Source organism: Berghia stephanieae, chromosome 3 (genome assembly GCF_034508935.2).
Source record: "Berghia stephanieae isolate SIO BIC M18660-M18661 chromosome 3, UCSD_Bste_1.3, whole genome shotgun sequence".
NCBI classification, from domain to species: domain Eukaryota; kingdom Metazoa; phylum Mollusca; class Gastropoda; order Nudibranchia; family Aeolidiidae; genus Berghia; species Berghia stephanieae.
In genome coordinates, this window is record NC_088362.1 from 78934402 (window position 1) to 78958816 (window position 24415).

General features: G+C 35.5%; 1 protein-coding gene across 1 annotated transcript; it reads left to right on the forward strand.

Moving 5' to 3' along the window:
- The first annotated feature begins 260 nt into the window (after positions 1-260).
- Positions 261-21783, forward strand: LOC144968536 (2-(3-amino-3-carboxypropyl)histidine synthase subunit 1-like). The gene is made up of 11 exons (XM_078906998.1): positions 261-419; positions 8650-8726; positions 9307-9440; positions 10599-10720; positions 11027-11181; positions 11622-11740; positions 13057-13125; positions 14616-14772; positions 18529-18629; positions 19371-19449; positions 20068-21783. The coding sequence occupies exons 1-11, from the start codon at positions 353-355 to the stop codon at positions 20296-20298; spliced, it is 1311 nt and encodes a 436-aa protein (XP_078763124.1). The 5' UTR covers positions 261-352; the 3' UTR covers positions 20299-21783.
- Positions 21784-24415: the final 2632 nt, after the last annotated feature.

A 24415-nucleotide genomic window follows, 5' to 3' on the forward strand; every position in this document is an offset into this window, starting at 1 on the left:
GTTTTCATTTTCAATTGTTTTTGTTTTTTTCTTTCTTTCTTTTTATTATTATTATTTTAGTTTTTTGGTTGATTTTGTTTTATTTTTATAAATTTTTCTTTTTGTTGTTTTTAAAGTTTGGTTTCGTTTTTTGTTTGGTCTATTTTGTGAATTGTTATTTATGTATTTCATCGTTTAATTATTTGTTTATTTATTTATTTATTTATTTATTATGTGAGCGCACAGTTCTTTTTACTATCGGGTAACTAAATAAATCTAAACACCGCAAGCATAATATCGATATTCAATATGAATGAGAATGAATTTGTACCGAGACGTACTCGATTTGTACCCATCACTACGGTAAAACAAGATGGAAGCGCCCGTAGCAGTTGTCATACCTGCATCTGCAGATCGCAAACTATTTTCAAATACTAAAGGTAATGTAGATGTCTAGCATGTTTTTCTCTTGAAATATTGGTACCTCGGATCAAATTGAAGTCTGTCATTTTGAAAAGACACTGGACTCAATGTAAGTGTGTTGTTAGGTGGAGTGTAAGTTGGTATACTCTGGCTCTACTCGTAATTCAACGGCAACGGAGACCAAGATTTTGGTCTCCCTAGCCAAAATCGGCCAATTTGGCTAGGGGGGGGGGGCAAGATTTTGGTCTCCCTAGTCATATTGCTCGATTTTGGAATCTTGGTCTCCCTAGCCAAAGTGGCTCGTTTTGGCTAGGGAGACCAAGAGTTTGGTCTCCCGACGTAAACCTGTATTTTTCGTTTTATAGAGTCAGTATAATAGAGTTAGAGAGTTATAGAAGAACTGTTTTTTTTTATGTTGAAGTTGGAGAGGCGAGTTTTTTCTTCTATTTATTTATTGCTTGCCTGTTTTTGTTGTTGCTGTTTTTGCTTTTATTATTTAAGGGGGGGGGGGGGGGGGGGGGGGGGGGGGGCTCTTTATAATCACGCCAAAAAATGTCAGAAAAGAGATTGCAAGTTATCGGCCGGTCGCCCACACAAAATTTAATTTATTTTTTAAAAATATATTTTTAGATTTTTGCTAGGTTAACGGTGGATTCATTTATAGAAATGTTCCTTCATGTTGTGGATTGGATTTTTTTTTTTTTTTAATTTTATTTATTTCTTTTTTATATATTGGTTTGTTTGTTTTTAGGCCTTGTAGCTAACATCATTATCATACCCCCCCCCCCCCCCCCCCACACACCATATACGCGAAATTTCTTTTTTGTACTCTTCTTTTTTAAATTCAATTTTGGCAAGATAGACCGTGATTTTGGCCACCCGAGTAAAGCCGTGTTTTCATTTATGGAATTATCTGCGGCTTTTTCTGTTTTGATCTCGTATCATTGTCTCCCTTGCACCCAACATCTCGGTTGTTTGTGGATGCCGCCTGGATGTTTTTAAAACTGTCCTATTTTCTTCCTTTTTACTTTTTACCGACACTGATGCGACCTAAATGAGTTGCAAGCGGCATAAAACTCTACAAACGAAAGCTTTGTATTCGTCGTTGTACTGCATTGTACTAAACAGTAAGTCAAGTACACCTCCCCCCCCCCCCCCCCCCCCCCCCCCCCCCCCCCCAGAAAAGTAACCGGATTTTTGGAACTACATAGAGAAAATTGAAGAACAAAAAGAAAATTAAAATTCAAATACTTTTTGTGTTGGGCGGCTGATAACTCTCTCTCTCTCTCTCTCTCTCTCTCTCTCTCTCTCTCTCTCTCTCTCTCTCTCTCTCTTCTCTTCTCTTCTCTTTCTCTTCTCTCTCTCTCTCTCTCTCTCTCTCTCTCTCTCTCTCTCTCTCTCTCTCTAAAAGACAAAACAATTTTAAAAAATTAAAAAACCCAACAAAAACTGCCCTCCTCAACATCATAAAACAGTACAAGAAACAGTTCCATGGTTTTGAGTCTGAAGACCAAAATCGTGTTTTCCTAGCAAAAATCTAAAAATATTGTTAAAAAAATAAAAGTTAAATTTTGTGTGGGCGACCGGCCAATAACTTGCAATCTCTTCTCTGACATTTTTTTCGTGTGGGTGGGGAGAGGAGAGGGGGGGGGGGGCAGGATTATTACCTAAAAAATAACCAATTTTCTGTCCAACGAATGATTATAAAGACTAAAGAAGCTAAGTATTGGTACGACCGGCGCAGTTCTCTATAGAGTTAGAATTAGAAGAATTAGAATAGTAGAGGCAGAGACAGAGAGGCAAGCTTTCTAAGCATCAATGCCTTGAAAGGCCCACTTTGCCTTGAGCATGCCTTCACATTAAAGAGAAATGTTTTTGAAAAAAAATTACCTCTGTTTCAAAAACTAGCATCTTTCACTTTCAAATTTCTAAGAAACATTTTGATTTTTCAGAACCTTAGTTAGATATGTACGGCCGGCCTATTTGACCCGTTGTGTCGACTCGCTCAATACGAAATTTTGTTGTTTACATGGTTTAAAGGAAATGCCGTAAGATAAGCATTCATGGGCTTCCTGTCTTGTTTTTACACTGTCACGTGACCGTTTTGAGAAATTTGTCGTTTGCTACAAATAATTAGACCGATGGAGGGTAGATATTTTCGTTGGAGCGCTTGTACATTTTAGAGTTAGAGAGGAATGAATCATGAAAATTTACAAAATAAATTTCAAACCGAACTTTTGAAATTCGTCAAGGATTGTCTAGTACCGAATGTTTTTTTAAATAGAAAACAAGTTCATCTTCAAATCTAAAGGTAGGCTTTAAGTTTTATTCTTTTTCTATCTAATGTTGAAAAGCACTTTATATAGGTTTCATTGAGCTCAATCCAAGTTGAATTTTTTACCAAAGTACCTCGTGTAAGATTTCTGATTTTTTTTTGGTCTGGGGATTGTTCTCTAAAAAGTAGAAAATTATACAATAGAGTAGTAGAGATATTCCCACCTACAGCTTTAGTTTTAGAAAAGAACTGTTTACCCCTTTGGGTGCTGCGATCTTGCTATGTATTGTTAACTATACTATATACCATGCTAATGGAAAGTGAAATTGTAATTTTATTTTCATTGTGGTAATTCTGAGTTGGCTCTGGATAACTGTATACATTTATTCAGAGTCGAGGTATCGAGTTGGGTTCTTGCGAGATAAGAGTCATTTTCATAGACACAGAGCAGAATTCTTGACCCCCACCACATGTCTCTAAAAAATATGAAACGCGTTGTTTTAAAAAATATACGGTAAATCTACTATTTTATTATGCAATGCAGGGTCCTGGAGTAATTAGTTTTATAGATCGTTTATAAACTAAATTTTGAACCAGTTGTTTTTAGAGGACCAAATTTTTTACATCCAGCACACTAATCATTTCCGGACAACATGGCTGACACCTGTTGACATTGAGCTTCGGCTCAGTGGATAGTCTTATGTTTCCATTTATTCACTGTGTGGAATCTTTAATTTTTACCTGATGTGGACTAATCTTAATATTGGAACTTTTAACTTAAGATCTATTAAAAGTAACATTCGAAAGGAACAACTGTGTCAAGATTTAGAAAGTTATAAAATCGATGTGTTGTGTTTACAAGAGACGAAGATCCAAGATGGCGTCGACCAAACAATAAATGGTCACAGACTGCTGTGCTTTGCTTCCAGTTCACCTCACTATGGATGTGGATTTCTCATAAATAAAAACTGCAGGGATTTGACTAGTGACGAATGGAATGTTTCGGACAGAATATGTGTTCTTGAGCTTAAGTGTAAGATCAATTCAAGGAACCAGAATAACGATAACAAAGACGATCACGGTAAGAAGACGTTCACTATCTCAATCGTAAATGTTTACGCACCAAGTCAACGCGCAAAACAATACCCAGAGGAAACTGATAAATTTTACAAAGACCTAGACGATACACTGAACAAAATAGGAAACAAATCAATATTAATAATTGCTGGAGATTTTAATGCCAAAGTAGGAAAACGTCTCGACAGTGACACACTATGTTTAGGATCATACTCAAAAGGAAAACGTAACGATAACGGAGAAAAATTAGTCCAGTTCTGTGAACAGAGAAAACTTTTCATAACAAACAGTGCTTTCAACCACCCATCAAGACACCAGACAACATGGGTAGGACAAAGGAAAGACCAAACCCAAGACAAAATGATAACAATACACAACCAAATAGACTATATCATATGTCGACACCGCCATAAACACTACTCAACCAACTCGCGATCATACGGTGGTACACTGCTAACATCCGATCACAAACTTGTAAAAACGAATTTCAACATAAATGTGTACAGACAACGAAGACAGAAAGGTAAAACGGCAGTCAAAATAAACACGGCAAAAATAGTAAATGAGCGAGAATGTCGCATTCATTACCAATATGAACTTAACTCAAGTCTATGGAAAATAAAGCAAAACAGTAATCCAAACAATGAATGGAAAGAGACGCAAGCGGCAATGAAATATGCGGGGGAAGAAAGTGCAGGCTCTATTATTACAACTAAGAACAAACCAAATCGAACGCCTAACATCGCTATTAACGATCTATCGCGGCAACAAAAAGAACTTAGGATCAGGATACAAAACACGAAAGACTCGGAAGAAATAATAAACCTGAAAACGGAACGAAACAAAATACTGCATTCAATCCGATCACTTACAATAAAACACAGAAACGAGGAATTAGACAAAAAAGTGGAAGACATAGAAAAGTCCAAAAATAACGCATCGTCTATGTTCAAAGCGACGAAATCTCTGAACCGAAAACCATTCGAGAACCCAAAACTACAGGATAAATTTGGCAAACAGACAACAAATCCCAACGATATCCTTGACATTGTAACTGACCACTTCCAGCAGAAATTTCACAAACAAGTCTCACAAATATCGCCCTTCTCAGGAAACCCTAGAGACCTAAACAACCGCATCACAACAACTGAAGTTAGAAATAGCATAAAGTGCCTAAACAATAACAGATCCCCAGGCGAAGATGAAATTCCGCTGAACTGCTGAAATGCGGTACCCTCTCCCTGGATCTGAGCATTGCAAACATAATGAACAAAACATTCTCAACACACAAAGACTGGGACATAAACAGCGGTGTCCTAATTACAATACAAAAACCAGGAAAAACGAAAGGACCCGTAAACAACCTGCGCCCAATAACATTACTGAATACCATAAGAAAAACACTGTCAACTATTGTCCTCAACAGAATTAGACCGAAAATAGAAAATTATCTATCACATAGCCAAAGCGGGTTTCGCCAAGACCGAAGCACATCGGACGTTGTATGGACACATAAATGGTTGGCAGCAAAGGCACTCAAAGAAAACATATCCATAACAATAACCGGAATCGATATGTCCGCAGCCTTTGATACGATCGACAGAGGAAAACTTTTGGAGATATTAACAGAAATAGTAGACGAAGACGAGCTCCGAATAATCCGATTTCTCCTCAGCAACACAAAGATACAACCAAGGATATACGGGGCCACAAAACAGACGCAGTTTGAAAGTAACATCGGGACCCCCCAAGGAGATAGTCTGAGCCCGATTCTGTTCACAATATACTTAGAACACGCTCTGAAAGAAGTTCGAAAAGTCATTCCAAAACCAACGACTCATATTGAGAATGCAATCCTAGAGAAATCGCCTATGCAGATGATGTCGATTTTATTGGATCAACACCAGCAAATATAGACATCATACAAAATACCCTCATGAAATATAACCTCCAAGTCAATGCCAATAAAACCGAATTTACAACAATATCGAGGAACAAAGAGGAATGGAAAAGAACAAAGAAAGTCGGCTCACTAATTGGAGACACCGAGGATGTACAAAGAAGAAAACAGCTATCAAACGCCGCACTCAGTAAACTCACCAATGTATGGATTAGAGGTGACAAAATAAAGAGAAAAACCAAACTGAAACTGTACCATGCTCTTGTAAAACCGGTACTTCTGTATAACTGCGGCACTTGGGCGTTGACAAAATCCGAAGAAGAACATCTGGATGCCTTCCATCGCACACAGCTAAGAAGGGTACTGGACATCAAATACCCCAAAAAGATCTCAAATGAATCACTCTATAAGATCACAAAAGAAAGACCAATCTCCCTTGACATTTTACAACAACGATGGCAACTTTTCGGTCACATACTACGCAGGGACAAAAACATACCAGCAAACCAAGCCATGTCGGGATACTTCCAAAAACACGGGAACCTTTTCAGAGGAAGACCGATCACAACACTCCCCGTGATCCTAAACAAAAACCTCACAACACTTGGACAAAGCATTAGTCTCATAACGGCAGGGGACCTTGAAAATCTGAGAACCCTAGCAGAGGACCGGCAATATTGGAGACACCTCACACAGGAAATACTGGAAACAGCCAAGGCGACCCGATCTTTCGGTCGAGACGCGAAAGGCATCTAAGTCAAGTAAGTCACACTAATCATGGGCACTGCTGAGCAGGTTAATTGAACGTTACTTTGGCATAGTTTTACTTTTCATAATAATGATTTATGATAGTCTTCTTGATTATGTTTTCATATTCTCAGACCAGACATGTTCAAAATTTTAAAAAAATAATTTTTACTTTAAAATTTTTAAAGAATGAAAAATGATTTTGGTGAGAAGGGTCTCAAAGCCTGCCTGTATAAAATTTAAGCTCCCTTTTGATTATTCACAGATGTTCCTGGTGCTAAAAGATTTGATTATTTGCAGAAGTGTTCTGCAATTTTTATCAAAAAAATATTATCAGTCACCTGTGGTCACTTCTCTATGACCTGATGAAATTTAGATTCATCTCACTCTATTAATTTTCATAGCTGCCAACCGTTCCGTTAAAAATGGATTTGTTCCGTATTTGACTTCCTGAGTCCGTAAATCCGTATTTTTAAATAAAAATCCGTATTTTGTCATTGTTGGCTAATTTGTCGTAAACAAGGCATGTGAGCCTAAGCTTTTATTATTATTACTAGGACTATTATTGTTACTATTATTATTGGTGTCGAGCGAGAGATGATGGGCAGGGTTTAAATCAGCACAGCATATTCTTCATTCCTGTGTAGCTCTTTAATTTGAATTATGCCTCTCTGTCATAAATGATTTTCAACAGTTAAAAAAATTCCAGTTAATTATATGACGCCTGTTTTTCAATAAAACCTTTCATAATATATTGGAGATTTGCATAAAATATGCATGTTAGCCTCGAATATACTTTTAGTGTTCTCAGACAGTATTGATACTTTCACTATTTGTTACAAATATTGTTTTAATTAAAAATAAGATTAAATCAGCTTCTTTGATTGGAAGGTATTCAATCAGAAAATTAATTTTTTACATAGATTAAACATTACAATGATTATTTCCCTTTATTAATTTATGAAATATAAATTCAATCCATTAAAAAAAACTTGATCTGATTCTATTTTTTTTTTTTTCAAGCAAGCTTTTATAATGGTTTAAGTTCAAGAGAAATAAGTATCTTCCATTTTTAGGTGTCTTTATCTTGTCAAAGTAAAGAGGTAGGAGTTCTCCAATATTTATAGGTTCATTTTACTATAACTACTATTATAGTGTACTATTTAAAGACCATTATGTTGCACGAAAGAAAATATATATGCAATCTCCTACTTTTTAGCCAATCTCCCTCATTTTTATCCCAAAACACCCTTTCAAGTGATGCACCAGGTTAGCAGTTATGCATTTCTAAACATCCTATTTCATTTATTTTACAATTGTGCTAGAGTGTATTGGTCCTTATCAAAGTTAAGGCAGTTGGATTCTTTCTTGTTTTTTGTTTTTTGTCTGTTCTGAAATTTTGGAGGAGGGGGGCACACATCGTCCCCTCAGCCTCGGCCAAATGAGCGTTCCTTATTTTATTTGGCAGCTATGAATTTTGAATAGCTCATATTTAAATTTAATCAAATTAGACTTACAATGCAAACGTCATTAAAAAAAAAAAATACCCGCCAACTCCCCCAACTGTATAGGAAAATTCCAGACATTTGTTCTCATTTCTGTAATTCGCAAGTTTAAATCTACAGTCAAGACAAAAAATTTCCGGTCCAATGAAAACATTGATAGGATACACAGGGCTGTCAACAAGGTTGCTGTGCGCATGCAGTCAACAGACAGGTGGAGGTCCTTGGTAAATGCCTTTTTTGCTTATGACAGAAAACACAATGCCCAAAAAAGCATTTTGTGGCTCAACAGCAATTAAGTAAGCTGTTGACTGGGACAGGCCAACCCAAACTGTAGTCAGTCATACAGAAAAACTAACTTTCTGTTTTTGTTTCAATGCATGCTCATTATTCTAATCTCTCCACCACCACCACCTCCTTCTCCCTCCCCTTGGTCATCTGTCCCCTCTCTCTCTCTCTCTCTCTCTCTCTCTCTCTCTCTCTCTCTCTCTCTCTCTCTCTCTCTCTCTCTCTCTCTCTCTCTCTCTCTCTCTCTCTCTCTCTCTCTCTCTCTCTCTCTCTCTCTGTGTGTGTGTGTGTGTGTGTGCAATTTTTGGTTGCTTTGCTCTAATGGCAGCTCTGTTTAGCAACATTTTTTTCCAGTCCTGACAATGTCGTTATAGTGAGGCTACAGGCATCATTATTATCACTATATCGTTTTGAAATTGGACAGTGAATCAGTCATACCTTTTACCGTTCTTCTACAGGTAATACACGTAGGACAGCTCATCAAATACCTCCGGAAATATTGAACAATCCTGAAATTTTAGATGCTATTAAGCAGGTAAGGTTGATTTGAGATCTAAAAAAATTAAGCATTCATACAGCACGGCCTTGGCAGTAGTTATCAATTCAGGCAAATGATAAATAATGTCCTTTCAGTCTATATATTAAGATTCTAATGTCAAAAAGTGAAAGAATTAACAACTTACTGATAAGCAGTTACCGTAATAAGCTTTTTGTTAAAGAAGGGGAATTTTTTAACAATTAATTTGTATATAGGGCAATAGCATCATCACTACTTATTGTTCTCAAAGCGGTTTACAATGGGTCTAAGCCAATAGCAACACTTAGCATGCGGATGAGACATGACATTTGTATGGCAATAGTACAATATTTTTTATCAAAGACATCACTGTTACTGGCCAGGTACTCATTTTACACATGAGGAAGATGAAAGAATACGAGTAAAGAGCCTTTTCTTGGAATCGACTTTACACCACTCTGAACCAACAGGTCCCAACACTAGTGTCATGCCTTAAGAACACAAAGCCGCATTGTTGTTTTCTGTATAATAAGAGACATCTTGCTTTAAGTAAGTAGCAATTTTCTCTGATTTCCACTTATCCTTGCTTGTTTTACAGCTGCCTGACAATTATAATTTTGAGATTCAAAAGACAATATGGAAAATACAACAGACAGAATCAAAGCGTGTGGCTTTACAGTTTCCTGAGGGTCTCCTTCTTTATGCTTGTGTCATAGCTGATATCATTGAGAGGTGAGTTGGATATTTTGTTTTGTTTTTTTGTTTTTTTAAATTCAGATTTTGCATCTATTTGATTGAAAGTTATGGCAACTCGTTTTAGTTTGATCATTTTTTTTTTTTAATTTACACCTTCAAAATTCTTATTTCTTTTGCCAATGGTTTAAAGTTTGCCAGTTAACATTATCAAGCCATCTATTTGGACATCGAATATTTCCAAACTCTGAAAGTCATTATTGAGGACCAGTTACTCCCATATGACCCATCTTAAGTACCACAGTCTTACTTACTGTGTCCAGCTTGAGAGGTGCTGCTGGGAAGATAGAGACATGCAAGAGACTTCTGAGGAAACTGGTATGATCTATTTGGGGTGCTGTCACAGGGCCAATGAGGACAACTGCCCTGGCACTGTGTTTTACTTTTTTCCACATCAGGGCATCTTTATGTTGGAACGGAGTTATGGAGAAATGGCTTTACGAAAAAGCATAATGGACCATGCCTCATATACAAGCCAAATGAAATCTCAGTGGCCCTTGAACTTTGCTTTCCTGACTTTTGTTGGGATTGCAACAATGCAGTGGAGGTCGACATGGAAGAATAAGATTCCTTGGGGCAGGGACTCTCCTCTGAACTGGGAGAGAAGCTTCCGGAGTTCTGCACCAGTAAAGAAGAGACAGTTGATAAATTGCGGTCCAGGACCTGCCTAGCTGCAGCCTTGCTACATTAGTGGAACATAGTGGCCTCCGCCCACTTGTACTCATTGCAAGACTGGTCTGGTTTCTAGGCTGAATTGAAATTACATCATAAGTGGCTCATCATAATGTAGTGTAACCATTAGAGGCTATTCTGGTATGTAAATTCCTTGGGCTGGTCTGTCTGCAGAGTCTGGTTGCTCAATTATGAGAGCATGATCGCTCATGAAATTGAACCTGATTTAGTCAGGTTCATAAGAATTTGTCTGTCTCCTGTGTCTACCCCCAGCTGAATTGGTTTTTGTGATTTATCTTCTTTTTAGCAGATAGTTCTTTAATTTTTACGTCACTCGACATATATGTCTTAAGGGTAACATGAGGCAATGATTGTCAGATTCATGCCGTAGATTCTGTAAACATATATTAGTTTTCCTACTATAGAGTACAATCATATTATTTTGTTATTTTGCTTTTATATTAGATTTACCCAAGCAGACACAGTGATCATGGGTGATGTGACATATGGTGCATGTTGTGTTGATGATTTCACAGCCAAGGCTTTGGGATGTGACCTCATGGTGCATTACGGTCATAGTTGTCTCAGTGAGTAGTGAACACAAAAGTACTGGACTTCAAAGAATTTCATACCCATATTTATTTTTTTGCTTAATACATTGAAGTTGCAATTACAAATGTTTAAACTGAATAAATTTCCTTTGTTTATGAATAAATGTGTAGAATTATTTGACTCAATAAGTTTAAGGTTAAAAAAAGCTTTACAATTGAATATCATTCATTTAGATTTAAAGGTGAACAGTTTTGATAGTTTTCACTAAAATCACCAAATTGTGATGAAATTTAACAATTTATAATGATTTGATTATTAAATCTGGTATAAAACACTCTCAGTTCCCATAGACCAGACACAAGGAATTCAGATGTTATACATCTTTGTGGACATCAAGATTGACTCTGCTCATTTCATTGATACACTCCGATTCAACTTTGATTCAGGCTCTAAACTTGCACTAGTCAGCACTATTCAATTTGTGGCAGCTTTACAGGTAATTTTTTTTTTTTTACTGTTTGCTTATTTTAATTACCGGTATATCAAAATAGGATAAGTCCTGAGAAAAAGTAAAAACAAAAAAAAAACTTGAGTCTCATATAGCGTAATATCCACTCAATGTGCTCAAACAATTTATAAGGTGTCCCAAGCCAGTAGCAACATATATCATGTAAGACAAGCGTAACAGTCTGAGGATGAATATAGAATATAATACTACAAGACCACTTGAATCAATTTGATGGAAATGACAAAAGTATCTTTGTGTTCCATAGTTTCCTCTTATTTTTTTTTCCCATTAAATAAAGAACTGCAGATGTAAATGATTTTTTTTTTCCAGCTTAGGATTGTTCTTTATATTTTGTTCCACTTTAATTGAAAAGAAAGTAATTTATACGATTTTGGAATGAACAATTTTTTTTCAATTCTTTATAACAGGCAGCCCGTCAAGAACTCAGCAATGACTACACGGTAATTACACCTCAAAGCAAACCTTTGTCCCCTGGTGAAATTCTAGGATGTACATCCCCAAGACTAGAAGCTGTTGATGCTATCATGTGAGTCAGACCTCGTGTATACCGGTAAATTCAGGTTGTAAAGGGGGAAATGGGGGGGGGGGGTATTTTTCTCTAGAGACGAATTGTCTTTTTTATCAATCTATCGAAGAGAAATATGACCATTTTGACTTAATCGTTTTGGTATGGATGAGATAGCATTGACAAGGTCAGATTTACTTGAAAGGAGTGAAATGTTCAGATTTACTTACGTTTTGAGCAGTTCAAAGATAGCATTCATTGAAGCATATTTATTAATTTTAGATTTCATTATTAAGGTTTTAGATATAATGTCTATTGTCTGGTTCACCCTGACATAATATTTTGGCTGGTAGATATACACTCCAGTACAGTTTCCTCAAACTCATTCGAATGTACCGAATTTAATCCTTTTTATTCTTTGTTATCATTCCATTCCTTCCTCGAACTAATTTTCACCTCGAACACGGTTTCCTTGAACCAATTTCACCCTGCCAATGTAAAAAAGTTTTTAAACAATTAAACAATTTTATAATGCGCCCTGCGATTTGACCACTGATGCTTTACTCTGACATTGACAAATACGTATGTGTTTTTCGTATGTATCTATCTACACTGCAGGTTTGTCTACCACTCACACACTCCAGCACCATTTCGCATAATGGACACCTCTCTACTTTTCTTATCACTTCGCCATTTGTTCTAATTTTCAATACCATGCATCACGATTTGCAAATGGTTGGCTGTGGCAGTAAATGAATGTTGGCATACAGCAACCCCCCCCCCCCCCCTCCCCTCCACACACGTACACCAGCTTGTGACATGTTGTGTCTAAAGTTATCTCCTTAAACATATAAATAAAGTAAATAAACAATAAAGTTGTTTTTTTTTTTATCCGTAAGTGGAAATTTGTCTTAGTGTCTATTCCAAGGCAAGACTGGAATAACCCAGGTTTCAGCTGCAATGCAGTGTCGCAAATTGAGCTAGGAAGAGGTGGCTTGCTGAAGGCCACATAATGCTATGGATATTCAAACTTAGGTATATTTCGAATGCATTCCCAAGTCCATACTGCTGAGCCGCATTGTGGCTATAACCAGGTAAATTATGGGTTGGAAGAAATTTAGATCCCATAGGAAAATATGATCTCAAATTTTGATTTACTCTCTTTTGGTCAAGATTGATTATCACAGCTCATGTTGATTTAACTTTCTTTTCTATGTGGTTCTGAAATATGATTGGCTAGGCTTTAAACTTTTGTTATGTTGGATTGTAAATTAGTCAGTGACATTTGACAATTCAATCTATTGCTTAATTTTTATTTTAAAATTGTTTTATTCCAGTTACATGGGAGATGGACGTTTTCACTTGGAGTCTATCATGATTCATAATCCTCATATTCCGGCCTACAGGTAAATTAGGAAGCCTGTGTTCCCTTATATTAAACTTGAATGAAGTACCCAGCTCTGTATAGATAAAGAGTGTTTTCAGAAATTTGTTATCTCTATATTCTCCTGTTGTGAGATATTGAGGAGTATATCCCATAAAATCTCTCTTTAGCCCAATTGTTTGATTTTTCTAATCAAATTTCAATTTAATAATCTATGAAATGAAATTCTTGATTTGGTTGATACTTAAAATAAAGGTTACAGTTCATAGAGGGAAAATTTCCCTTAAAAAATAGAAACATCAATTTAATGAGTTTTAGAAAACCATTCATCACATGTAGTGCATTAAATTGATGATCCACTATTATTAGTTGCTGTCTATAAAATAATAATTCACATTTTTTAAAGATTGTGACTGTCTGTTTCGATAGATACTTTGATCACTACCATATTCAGAATGGTTGGCGCAGCTGCTATTTTAAGGTTTTCATTTTAGCCGAAGAGACTGAGCAAAGCTTGGTGATACAGTAGAACTCGGAAATAGCGAGTTTGACGGGTCCACTCCTGATTACTCGCTATTTCCGAGTTGCCAGGAAAGGTCACTCGGCCGTACAAAAATATGGAAAGACAATGTGTGTGTGTGTTTGTGCGTGTGTGCCGCGCGTGCGTGCAAATGACTGTGTGTGGATAAAGTGAGGTGAGGGCGGGGTTGAACACGGCCTTCGTTAACTACGTAATGATGGCCACAGGTTGAAGTTGATCCACCCCTTCCATTTCCATCAAGATTTCGTGTATGTGTGTGTGTGGGAGTGTTTGTATGCATTAGGCATATTTGATGAGGTAAGCAAGCGCATCACTCAATCACTGACCCACTGAAATGATGGCTCCCCTCTCTCGCTGATCGAATGCGACTCGCTGACCGATGCTGCGAAGTGAGGCATGTTGACATGTTGGCTGCCAGTGCTTACCTCGCGCGTCGCGTTTCACCACATTGGGTGAATAATTGACCCCCACAGGCACACAAACACACACACCCAACCCCCACCCAAATTTGTTTCGCCTACTACGTACTCTAGACTAGGCTACTATGTAATATTACTCGTAACGAAAAATAAGAAAAGAAAAGAATCTAGGCTAAAAATATTTAAATCGCCCTTGTCTGGTGTTTTGCTTTACTTCGTTCGAAGTCCTAGGCTGGGGCAGGAAATGCTCGTTATTTCCGAGTTGACCTCTTTTTCATACTTGCTACTTGCATGCTAATTTTATTGACTCAAATAAGAGAAAAAAACGGGGATTTAGATTTTACTCGCTATTTCCGAGTCTCGCTATTTCCGAGTACGTTACTTTCATGTTCTACTGTAATGAACTTAGAGAGGAGGTGGAAATGTTATGTGTATATAAAGTCATTTGTGTGTATTATTGTATCATTACAGAAGAAATAATGATATTAACCTCAATTCATAATTATATTATTCTTTCCACTGATCTATTGGCATCTTCTTTCTTTTTAAAAGATATGATCCTTACAGCAAGATCTTCTCAAGAGAACATTATGACACTCCAAGAATGCACCAAGCAAGGCAGGAAGCTATTGCTGTGGCAGCTAAAGCACAAACAATTGGAATTGTTCTTGGAACTCTTGGCCGACAAGGATCGCCAAAAGTCATGGAGGTATTCTTTTTAAACTTTTTCTCAAAGTATCCTACCCTGTTCATTTTACTATCATAACTTCAATGTTGAAAGTAAATGTGGCTTTGTATTGATGTGAGAGTTTGCAGACTGACCAGCTTTTCATAATCAAAACCGGGAAACTTATTCAACTCATCCAGGATTTAAGTGATGATATGATGATGATGATAATCATAATGATACTTTTTTCTTCTCTAATATTGATGGTTTCAAGAATAATAAAGTAAAATCAAATATTGGGATAACAGTTGACAGTTAAGAAGATTAGAAATGAGAGCAAATATAACAAATTTCCGGATAAAATTTGGAAGGTTGGCAGGTCTGAGTTTGGCTCTTACACTTCTAGAAGCTAGAAAATAAAAATAAACAAAATTTATTTAATTGATTTTTCCTTGTCGGAATGATTATGTTGAAAGAAGTTGGACTCATTTGTTAGCTTTAATGGATATAAAAGTGTCTGCTTAAAAAGGATTGTAAATATGGCTCAATATATCATTTTGCATATTGCTTTACTATTGAGTAGTAGTTTGATACAAGAGAAAGCTGAGGTTTACTGTAAAGTGCATACCTCACTGTTAGCACAGGAAAATAATATTTACAGAGAGAGTGTTCTTTTCTTAAAAGGAAAATAGTAAATCTTGATAGTATTGACATAGGGGACTCAAATTTGAATATAGAGCAAACTGCAACAATAAGAAATCTTGGCTCATTCTTTTATTCCGATGATTCAATGCAAAATCACATAACAAAAACCTACCAATCTTGCTTTTATCACTTAAGAAATATTGATAAAATTCGACATCTTCTTGATGAGAGCTCTACACAAATTATTGTTCATGTTTTGGTAACCAGTAGGTATGACAACTGTAATTCATTGCTTGAGGTGTGCCATCCAAATTGATACAACGTTTACGAACTATTTAAAACAGAGCTGCAAAACTGATTAAGAAATCTAATGACCCTAAAAAAGAAATTATATGAAATCTCCATTGGTTGCCATTTAGTGAAAGGATTGTTTTTAAAACTTGTAGTATTGTTCATAAATGCTTAAATAATCAAACTCCAGTATACCTCATGGCAACTAATTCTCCTCTATACTCCATAACACTTAGATTTCCTTTGATATGACCACGTCAGCACCATGCATCCACGATCCAGTATTCCATCTGTTCACGGTCAATTAACCTTACCTTGCACTTGGTCCATACAGATGGTCAAGAGGGGTTACTCTCCCTGTTCTAGTCTGTGTTGGTCTTTTATCATGATTCAAAACCAGTTATTATTCAGATTTGAACGTATGAACAATATTTAATTTCCCATCAGTATACAGAATACAGTTTAAGCTATTGCTGGATGCCTTTTCCATTTCTGTCAGTTAAATGAGGCTAGGATGCTGTGATCTGTCAGATTCATAAGTGTATTTCTTGAGTGAATTTTTTTGTGAGTTATGTCATGGTGTTTTAATTAAATTGTGCACTATGAAATGTAATTTAGTCATTCTCTCTAGAAAGATGAAAGTTTCCACTGTGATTTACACATAAAGTTGAAATGACTCCTAATCATATTACCCTTTTAAAAATTGGTTTCTTCTTTCATAATTTAATCAATATGTTTCTCTTAGCAATACATTTTAGGATTATAATTATTTATTCACATTCTGTTGAAATTATGTCAAAATTATAATCCAACACGACCGCTAAGGTTGGCTGAAGACTCTCTTTTAATTGTCCCAAAAACCAGATTATTCCTTTGTAATAAGTCTTTTTCTGTAAGTGGCTCCATCTTGTGGAATGCATCTCCCCAGATGTAAAACTAATTACGGATAGTCAGACTTTCAAAAAACACCTTAAGACAGAACTTATAGATTGCTGTGAATGGTGAAGGTTTGATTTTATTTTGATTTTAGTGTGGTGTTAGCTTTTTTTATAAATTTAAGACTTTATTTAAGGGATCAAATTCTGGGTGGGGTTCCTGACCTCCCATAGTTGGCAGGGAGATACTTACTGTGTCTTCTATCCCCCTATATCTGTTTGCTTTCTGTCTTTCTCTTGGAATCAGATTACTTAGTTTTGTCCTGGCCTTGGCTGGGAGGGGAACAGTCGAATGTATAGTTATATCTTTGGCAGGTGATATATTTTTACTTGTAAATCTTCTCTGTCATGAACTGTTATTTGTTGTTTTATTTTTAACATATGAGTTGTAGACATTTGAGTGTATTCCTCTTAGAGGGATCTTGTGCTGGTGTCTGGGTGAAACTTTTAGGTGATCTCAAACTAAGTACACTGATAGTGTGCTCTTGGAATCTACATCTGTTCCCTATTTCAACCATTTCCCCTATGTCTTACTTTTTCCTCAAGTCCGTGTAATTCTGTCATCTGCATTTTTTGCAGCCGCAAATTTTAGCAAATTTCCCCAAATTGGCAAATCGTGGCAAATTTTGGGAGAATTGGCAGATCGCGTGGCAAATTTTGGGAAAAAAAAGAAGCGAAAACAAAATAACGAAGAAAAAAGTGCGAAACTTGAGAAATATTGTAGCTTTGCCTGGGCCCAAACCAAGGGAAGCTACTCTCTACGGATAATGATCCTTTAAAATTTTTGTGATATTCCTCAGCATGAGTTCACGGGGTATATTGAGAAACTGGAGCCCAGTGCTGTGAGAGAGTCTGATACTGGAATTATAGATCTGATCCTATTTTGGAAGTCTGTGGCAGATTATGTTCTAGCTCTCGCTGCATTGGCGTCCCGGTATGCCTTCTCAACATGCTCGTCAGCTGATGCTGAGCAAAGTTTTTCTCTTTACAATCTTGTCTTGTCTTCCAGAAGGCGTAGACTCACAGAAAACATCAGAGGACTAGTTTTCCTTTACTACAATAAGTTTATCGATGCCTCTTTTTTAGAGTAGTAAAAGAAAACTAGGCCTTTGATGAGTCTGACTGAAAGTGTACGTTTGTGTGTGTGTGTGTGATTGTCTGAAAGTTTGGGCGCATAAATCGCTTTACATTGTGTAAATAAATAAATGTAACCTCCTTAAATGTAATAAATTGTCTTTTATATATATTTTTTTTTGTGTATCGCGTGTTAATTTTTACTGAAACGCTTTGTTCTCCTTGGCAAATTTTGGTCTTTTTGGCAAATTTTGGGGGATTTTTTTGGGCAAATTTTAGGCCCCAATTTGGCAAAAAATGCAGATGACAGTTAATTGTACATCTTGTTTTTACTATCCAATTTTCTTTCTTTTTATTGGCGCTGATATGACCTAAATATGTTGCAAGCACTGTAAAACCCTTCAATACAAACAGGGATCAAGTTTTATAACTTTAAAGTTTTTGTTATAAATGGGGCTTCCTGATTGAATGTGTGGATGTGTCAGTGTGTGTGTTTGTTTTGTTTTTTTTGGGTTTTTTTTTTTTTGTAAAGCGCTTGAGCCTATGTATGGATTAATTGCTATATAAGTGATTTATTATTTATTATTATTATTATTATTATTATTATTATTATTATTATTATATCATTACGGTGTTAATTTTATTATTATTATTATTATTATTATTATTATTATTATTATTATTATTATTATTATTATTATTATTATTATTATTATTATTATTATGGTGTTAATTTTATCATTATTTTTATTATTAGATATTTCTATAATTTTGGGGAAAATACAGTCTCAATTTAATTTGATATTGAGCTAAAGTTCCAAGTCTCATTGCCTGTCGTCATGTCCTGTTTCAGAATCTAAAGAAGAAGATAGCCGACTCAGGACGAGACCATATCACTGTCCTATTGTCAGAGATTTTCCCTGACAAATTGAAGTTGATGGAAAGTGTTGATGCGTAAGACATATTACATTCCTCTCATATCCTTATTGAATGGATATGAAAATAATTACTCTCTCTCTCTCTCTCTCTCTCTCTCTCTCTCTCTCTCTCTCTCTCTCTCTCTCTCTCTCTCTCTCTCTCTCTCTCTCTCTCTCTCTCTCTCTCTCTCTCTCTTTCTTTCTTTCTTTCTTTCTTTCTTTCTTTCTTTCTTTCTTTCTTCCTTCCTTTCTTTCTTTTCTGAGAGAGTTTTGACTTTCCTTTTTACCCATGCCAGTACGTTCTTAGCATCACAAGTGTTACAGACCCTTTTTAAAAAAAAAAAAAAACACATCCTTTTGATGATAATCTAATCAAATCATATTAGAAAGTAATTTTGGAGATCCAGCTACTACTTATTAGATAGAGGGCCTAAAAATTCGTCGTTGAGAATCTCTTGTCAAACCTAGACCAAAGAACATAGATCATTTATTAAAAATGAAGTGACACAGAGATAATCGTTGCCACAATTCTCATTGGCAGTTTTTGGCTAATAATTGTGCATGAGATAATCAAGGATTCAAATTTCAAATTTAGCCGTAAAATATATTTTTAAAAATAAAGTCAGTTGTAATTTGAATTTTCTTTGTAACTGTTTTTATTAGTTCATTTGTTTATCCAAAATAAAATATTGATACTAAAACGATTTAGTGCTTTTTATTAGTGAAGTATTCTTAGTCTTCCTAATCCTATGACATTTTTTAAATATTTATATATTAGATGGGTCCAGGTTGCATGTCCAAGACTGAGCATAGACTGGGGAACAGCTTTCCTCAAACCCTTACTCACACCGTATGAGGTCAGTAAAATCATTAAAAATTTTTCCTGAAAAGAAAGAGTAATACATTTAAGCTCCTTTATTATATTGATAAATTCTCAATGGATTTCTTTCTGTAATGAGTCTTGAAGTGCCACATACAACTTTCAATTTTGTCTGCTGTTCACTTCATCCCTTGAAGATTAAAATGGAATGGAATAACGCTGTGTTGATGTTTTGAATCAAATATCAAGTTTATTTCTTAACCGTGTTCATGTTTCAAATATTCCTTTTTTTTTTTTATTAAACAATTATGTTGCTTTTGAAAAAGGGAAGTTAGGGCCTTTACATCAGATAAGCTTACTTTTTTTGGAGGTCCATTTCTATGCCAGTTAGATTCATTTGATTTGTGGCATAATTTTATATGAAGAGTTTTTTACCTACCATTAATTTATTCGTCTTTTTTTTTTCTTTGTTTTTTTTTAATCAAAGCACTCACAGTTTGCGTCTAGCTCCAACTTGTTATCGTTTTATTTTGAAAAGGAATTTGGAACTATTGTTAATTCAAATGTTAACAAAGACAAATAAATGAATAAAATCATGAAATGTGAATTTTAAAAATGTCTTATTTATATATTTATATTTTTGATGATTTGACAGATGAGTGTAGCCCTCCAACTTACAGACTGGCAAGAAACATACCCAATGGATTACTATGCTAACGAAAGTCTGGGATACTGGACAGTTAATCATAAAGATAATAAACCTCCTCGTAAAGCAACAAGCAGGAGGCCAAAGATTCAAGTGGTGGCAGAAGAGAGTTCAGTTAATATTAATTGTTGTGATAGTGGAAAAGCTAATTCCTGTTGTCAGAATATGAGTGGTAGTTGAAATATCTCCGGTAGGGTTACTGTCGTCATACACCTTAGAGATGAGAGAGATCACCTCATTTTTTATTAGAATCCATTCATTGCAGCAAATTAATATTCCTCCTTATGTTTAATTAAAGCTTTAGTTGCCTCTGGCGAGTTATTTAGCTGACTTGGTGCAAAATAAAATTTGAAAAGATGTTTCTAGTTATTGTACAATGCCAGATAGAGCAGAAAGAAAGATACTAAATAAATCTTTCCTCCTTGACTGTGGATTGGACCTGGCCTCCTGAATATCGGTCAGTTGTTCTACCATTGCTCCATGAGGTTTAGCTCATACTTTGAATAACTTCATGTTCTATATTCTTCTACACACTACACTATGAACTCTAATATAGCTAATTTTTTTTAAATCATTGAACCGGTAAAGTTAAAGACATAGTTATAGTGGTGTGCTCCATGATGCAAAATAAATTTTGGCAGGATTTCTAAAATCCGTTTTTTCTTGATGGTTTAGTAAAGTTTAATGTAATATGATTATTTGGTAGTGTTTTAATTTTAAGACTTGTTTATGTTGACCTAAAGTATTAATACTTACAGATCTTAATGCCTTTGGTTTTAATGAACCAGTTTAGTATATGTTGTTGTGCTTTTGTCTTTGGGGTAAAAATCCAGATATTTTAGCATTAACCTGTTTTATTGCCAATGTGGGCTGGCATCTCTGATGATACATATTTTTTTTTTTCGTAGTGTGAAGGTGGAATTGTTGAGGGCAGGCATTGGTGCAAGATAGTTCCCAGTAATTTTCATTGTCCGATAATGGCGTAGTTTGAGCGTTTGTTTGTTTGTTTGTTTTTTTTGGGGGGGGGGTTTCGCATATAGGTGTGAAGTTTCGTCTTCGTCCACGAGGGATATTACGTAAGAATCCAATTAACACGTTGTGATGGCCGTGGGATGGTAAAATGCCATATGGATAATTTCCCTTTGTGACAGATACCCCGGCGGTGAAGAGAATTCGGTTGTGGCGAATTTTAAAATTAATTTTGATCTGACGATTTTTCCGTGTCCATGTCTACTAGTGAATTATTGTTTTCCTCCTATTGTTTGAAATTCACTGAAGGGAGGTAATTCATGTTATGGAAAGTTTTAAGCCGAGAGGTGGCAACACAGAAAGCCTGAATTTCACAACTTATAGCGGAAGCGTAGTGAGTCTTGAGTGTCTGTTAAAACTTTACTGCCATTACCATTTTTGCAATAATCTCCCTGGCTGTCACACCCATTTTTATCAACTAGATTATTATTTCAGTGCATTTGCTAAAATGCCCATACCTCACTACTTTTAGAAAACATGACAAATGGCTGACAAACATATTAATATAGTTTCTAACTATTCTTAAAAGTTATTTCAGATTGAAATAAAAAATGAAACTGAAAGATGTACTGTCAGAGCATGGAAACTCAATAAAAATGACTAAAATGGGTAAATAAATCATTTTATATAGCTGTACATGCCATTGTTCCTTCTTTCATTTGTGTTCATAGTTTTGTATTTATCTACACGGCTAATCAAAAGAAATTGTTTTTTAATGAATTGCTGCTACTCCAAAATATGAATTTGTTGCTACTACAAAATGTGAACAACTATGAATTATCAAAACACCATTTTGCTTCACCGGGAGCCTCTCTTGCTCCTGCATAATTATCTTATATGAAAACACAGAAACACACACAAGGGAGTATTGCAGTATTTGTTGTTTCAAATGTGAACAAACAAGGCAACGTGGCCGTTCTCTACTATTAGAATGCTTTCTTGGAATGATGTCAGATTGTGCAACTGCCAAACATGGGATTACAACATTGGCTCTGAGTTTCTTGTGCTCTTGAAATACAAAGTGTGGTTTCACGAGTTGTTTGATAAGTTCTTTCCTGAAATCTTTTAGAAAGAATTTTGTTGGAGTGTTCCTGCTGCTGGAAGTATAAATTTATAGCTTACAGCATTGATATCTACAAGTGTTACTTCCTTCAAGTAATGATATAGATCAAGGTACCATTTATAGTTTCGGTGGGGGTAGTAATAATTCACCATTAGATGGTCAAAATGGTTGACGCCCCCTATGAATAGGTTGTGGCTGTCAACTATATATTGCAGGCGTTTCTAGATTACCCATGAAAACCTGTAACTGAATCCTTACTCCTGATTCGCTTCTCAATTGTTTCATTTCCTTGTATGGTGCTAATATGATTGCAGTGTTTAGTATTCTGCCCAGTCAACAAAATTATCACTTCTATAACATTTTGGAGAGTCAATTTTCTTAAGATGTAATTATTTTTTTTCGTCAATGCATGGGAAAAACCTTACCTGTTCTATTGAACGGTTTAAACTACGTCAGGTTTCTTTTCATCAAGTGCTTTCAACAAAGTTGGGGATAAATAGTAGTTATCCATGTAAATGATATGGTTATTAATGTATCAGTCGTGTTCAACATTCTCACAACTTCCTGCTGTGTACGCCCAATATCCAGCAATCCAATGGCCCAAAGGCGGTTGTTTTGAGACAGTCTTCAGAGCATTGCTTTTCCATAAAAGTGTACTCAAAAATTGAAAAAACATTAATTGAAATTGAAAAAGAATATATCCCAACAGTGTTGATGGTTTTCCTTGGATCCTAGGAAATCCACAATTTTGGAGTCAAAGACAGAATGTCCTCCTCTTTAAAAGATTACAATAATCAATGTATTTGGCAGTGAAGGAGTTGATGTGTGGTAGAACACACAAGTGCAGGTTCCCACTCTTCAGAAGTTAGCGAGAGTATCTATTTTATCACATCTCAGTCTCAGTTGCTCTGGATGGGGGCTATTGCAGAAAAAAAATGGAGCTTATAGGCAATTGTTCAAAATGTTTCTCCTTTTTCTTTTGTTTTGTATTTTTTTGTTTGTTTGTTTTTGCTTTTTTTTATTTTATTTGGTGGCACTGATCCATCAAATATGAATTTGACAAGTTAAGCGTTTAAAAAATTGACAGATGTTTAAATGGTCAAGTTTGTAGTAGTAAACAAAGGGGGATAACCCACAATTTACACACCTTAGCTTTGGCAATGACCACGTGGGCGAGAAGTAGCAAGATTAATGAGTACAAATTATGACGCTGAACTTAGTACAGTTGGCCATGGATGATAAATATTTCCTACTAAGGTTGAGGATTATATATATTTTTACATACATACCTGATAATAGAACACACTTGTGTGCCTAATTTGATATTGTTGTAATCGGAAATACTTGCATTGATTTGAAAGTTGTTGTTTTGTTTTTTTAGGGGGAGGGGGGTCAATGCAACAATAAGATTTTAACATTTTTGGTTGTCAGACACGTAGGTTTAGGATAAAAATATGAAAGTTTCTTTTGTGTTTCAAAAATAATTGTAAAAAAAATGTGAGAAAATTTATCATAAGTTCAAATATACGCCCCAATATCAGACAGTGACGAAAAAACAATTGAGACATTCTATCAAGATATGGAACAGGCATTAAAGCAATGTAAATCCAATGAAATTCGTTTAGTAATTGGTGATTTTAATGCTGAGGTTGGTAATAAGAGAGTTTAAAAATCGTTGGCTCCCACAGACTAGGTACCAAAAATGAAAGAAGGTGCAGATGGGAAAACCTTACCATTGTTACATGATTTAAAAACCATGATAGAAAGAAGTGGACATGGATAAGCCGTGGTGGCCTTTTTAAAAAATCAAATAGACTTTATTCTGGCCCAACATCGATTCAGAAATATCGTGCGCAACAACTATTCCAAGCGCAGATTGTAATAGTGACCACCAACCTGTCAAGGCCAAGCTAAAACAAATAAAGAGAAAGAAAGTGAAACCAAAACTGCAATTAGATCTATTGTGAATAAACAATTGCATTTAAAAAAAGATTTGATTACAAAGAATGCGTGAGGGAAAAAAGTGAAAACTTGACCTCAGATATAAACATAGATGAGTACTAGAATCATGTATCGAACTGCATCACATAATCTGCAAGAGACCTTTTCATCTGTGAAAAAACACGAATCAAAACATAAGTATGTAGATGAATGACAAAATCTTGAACATGATGGATGAAAGAAGAAAACTAGAACTAGAACGCA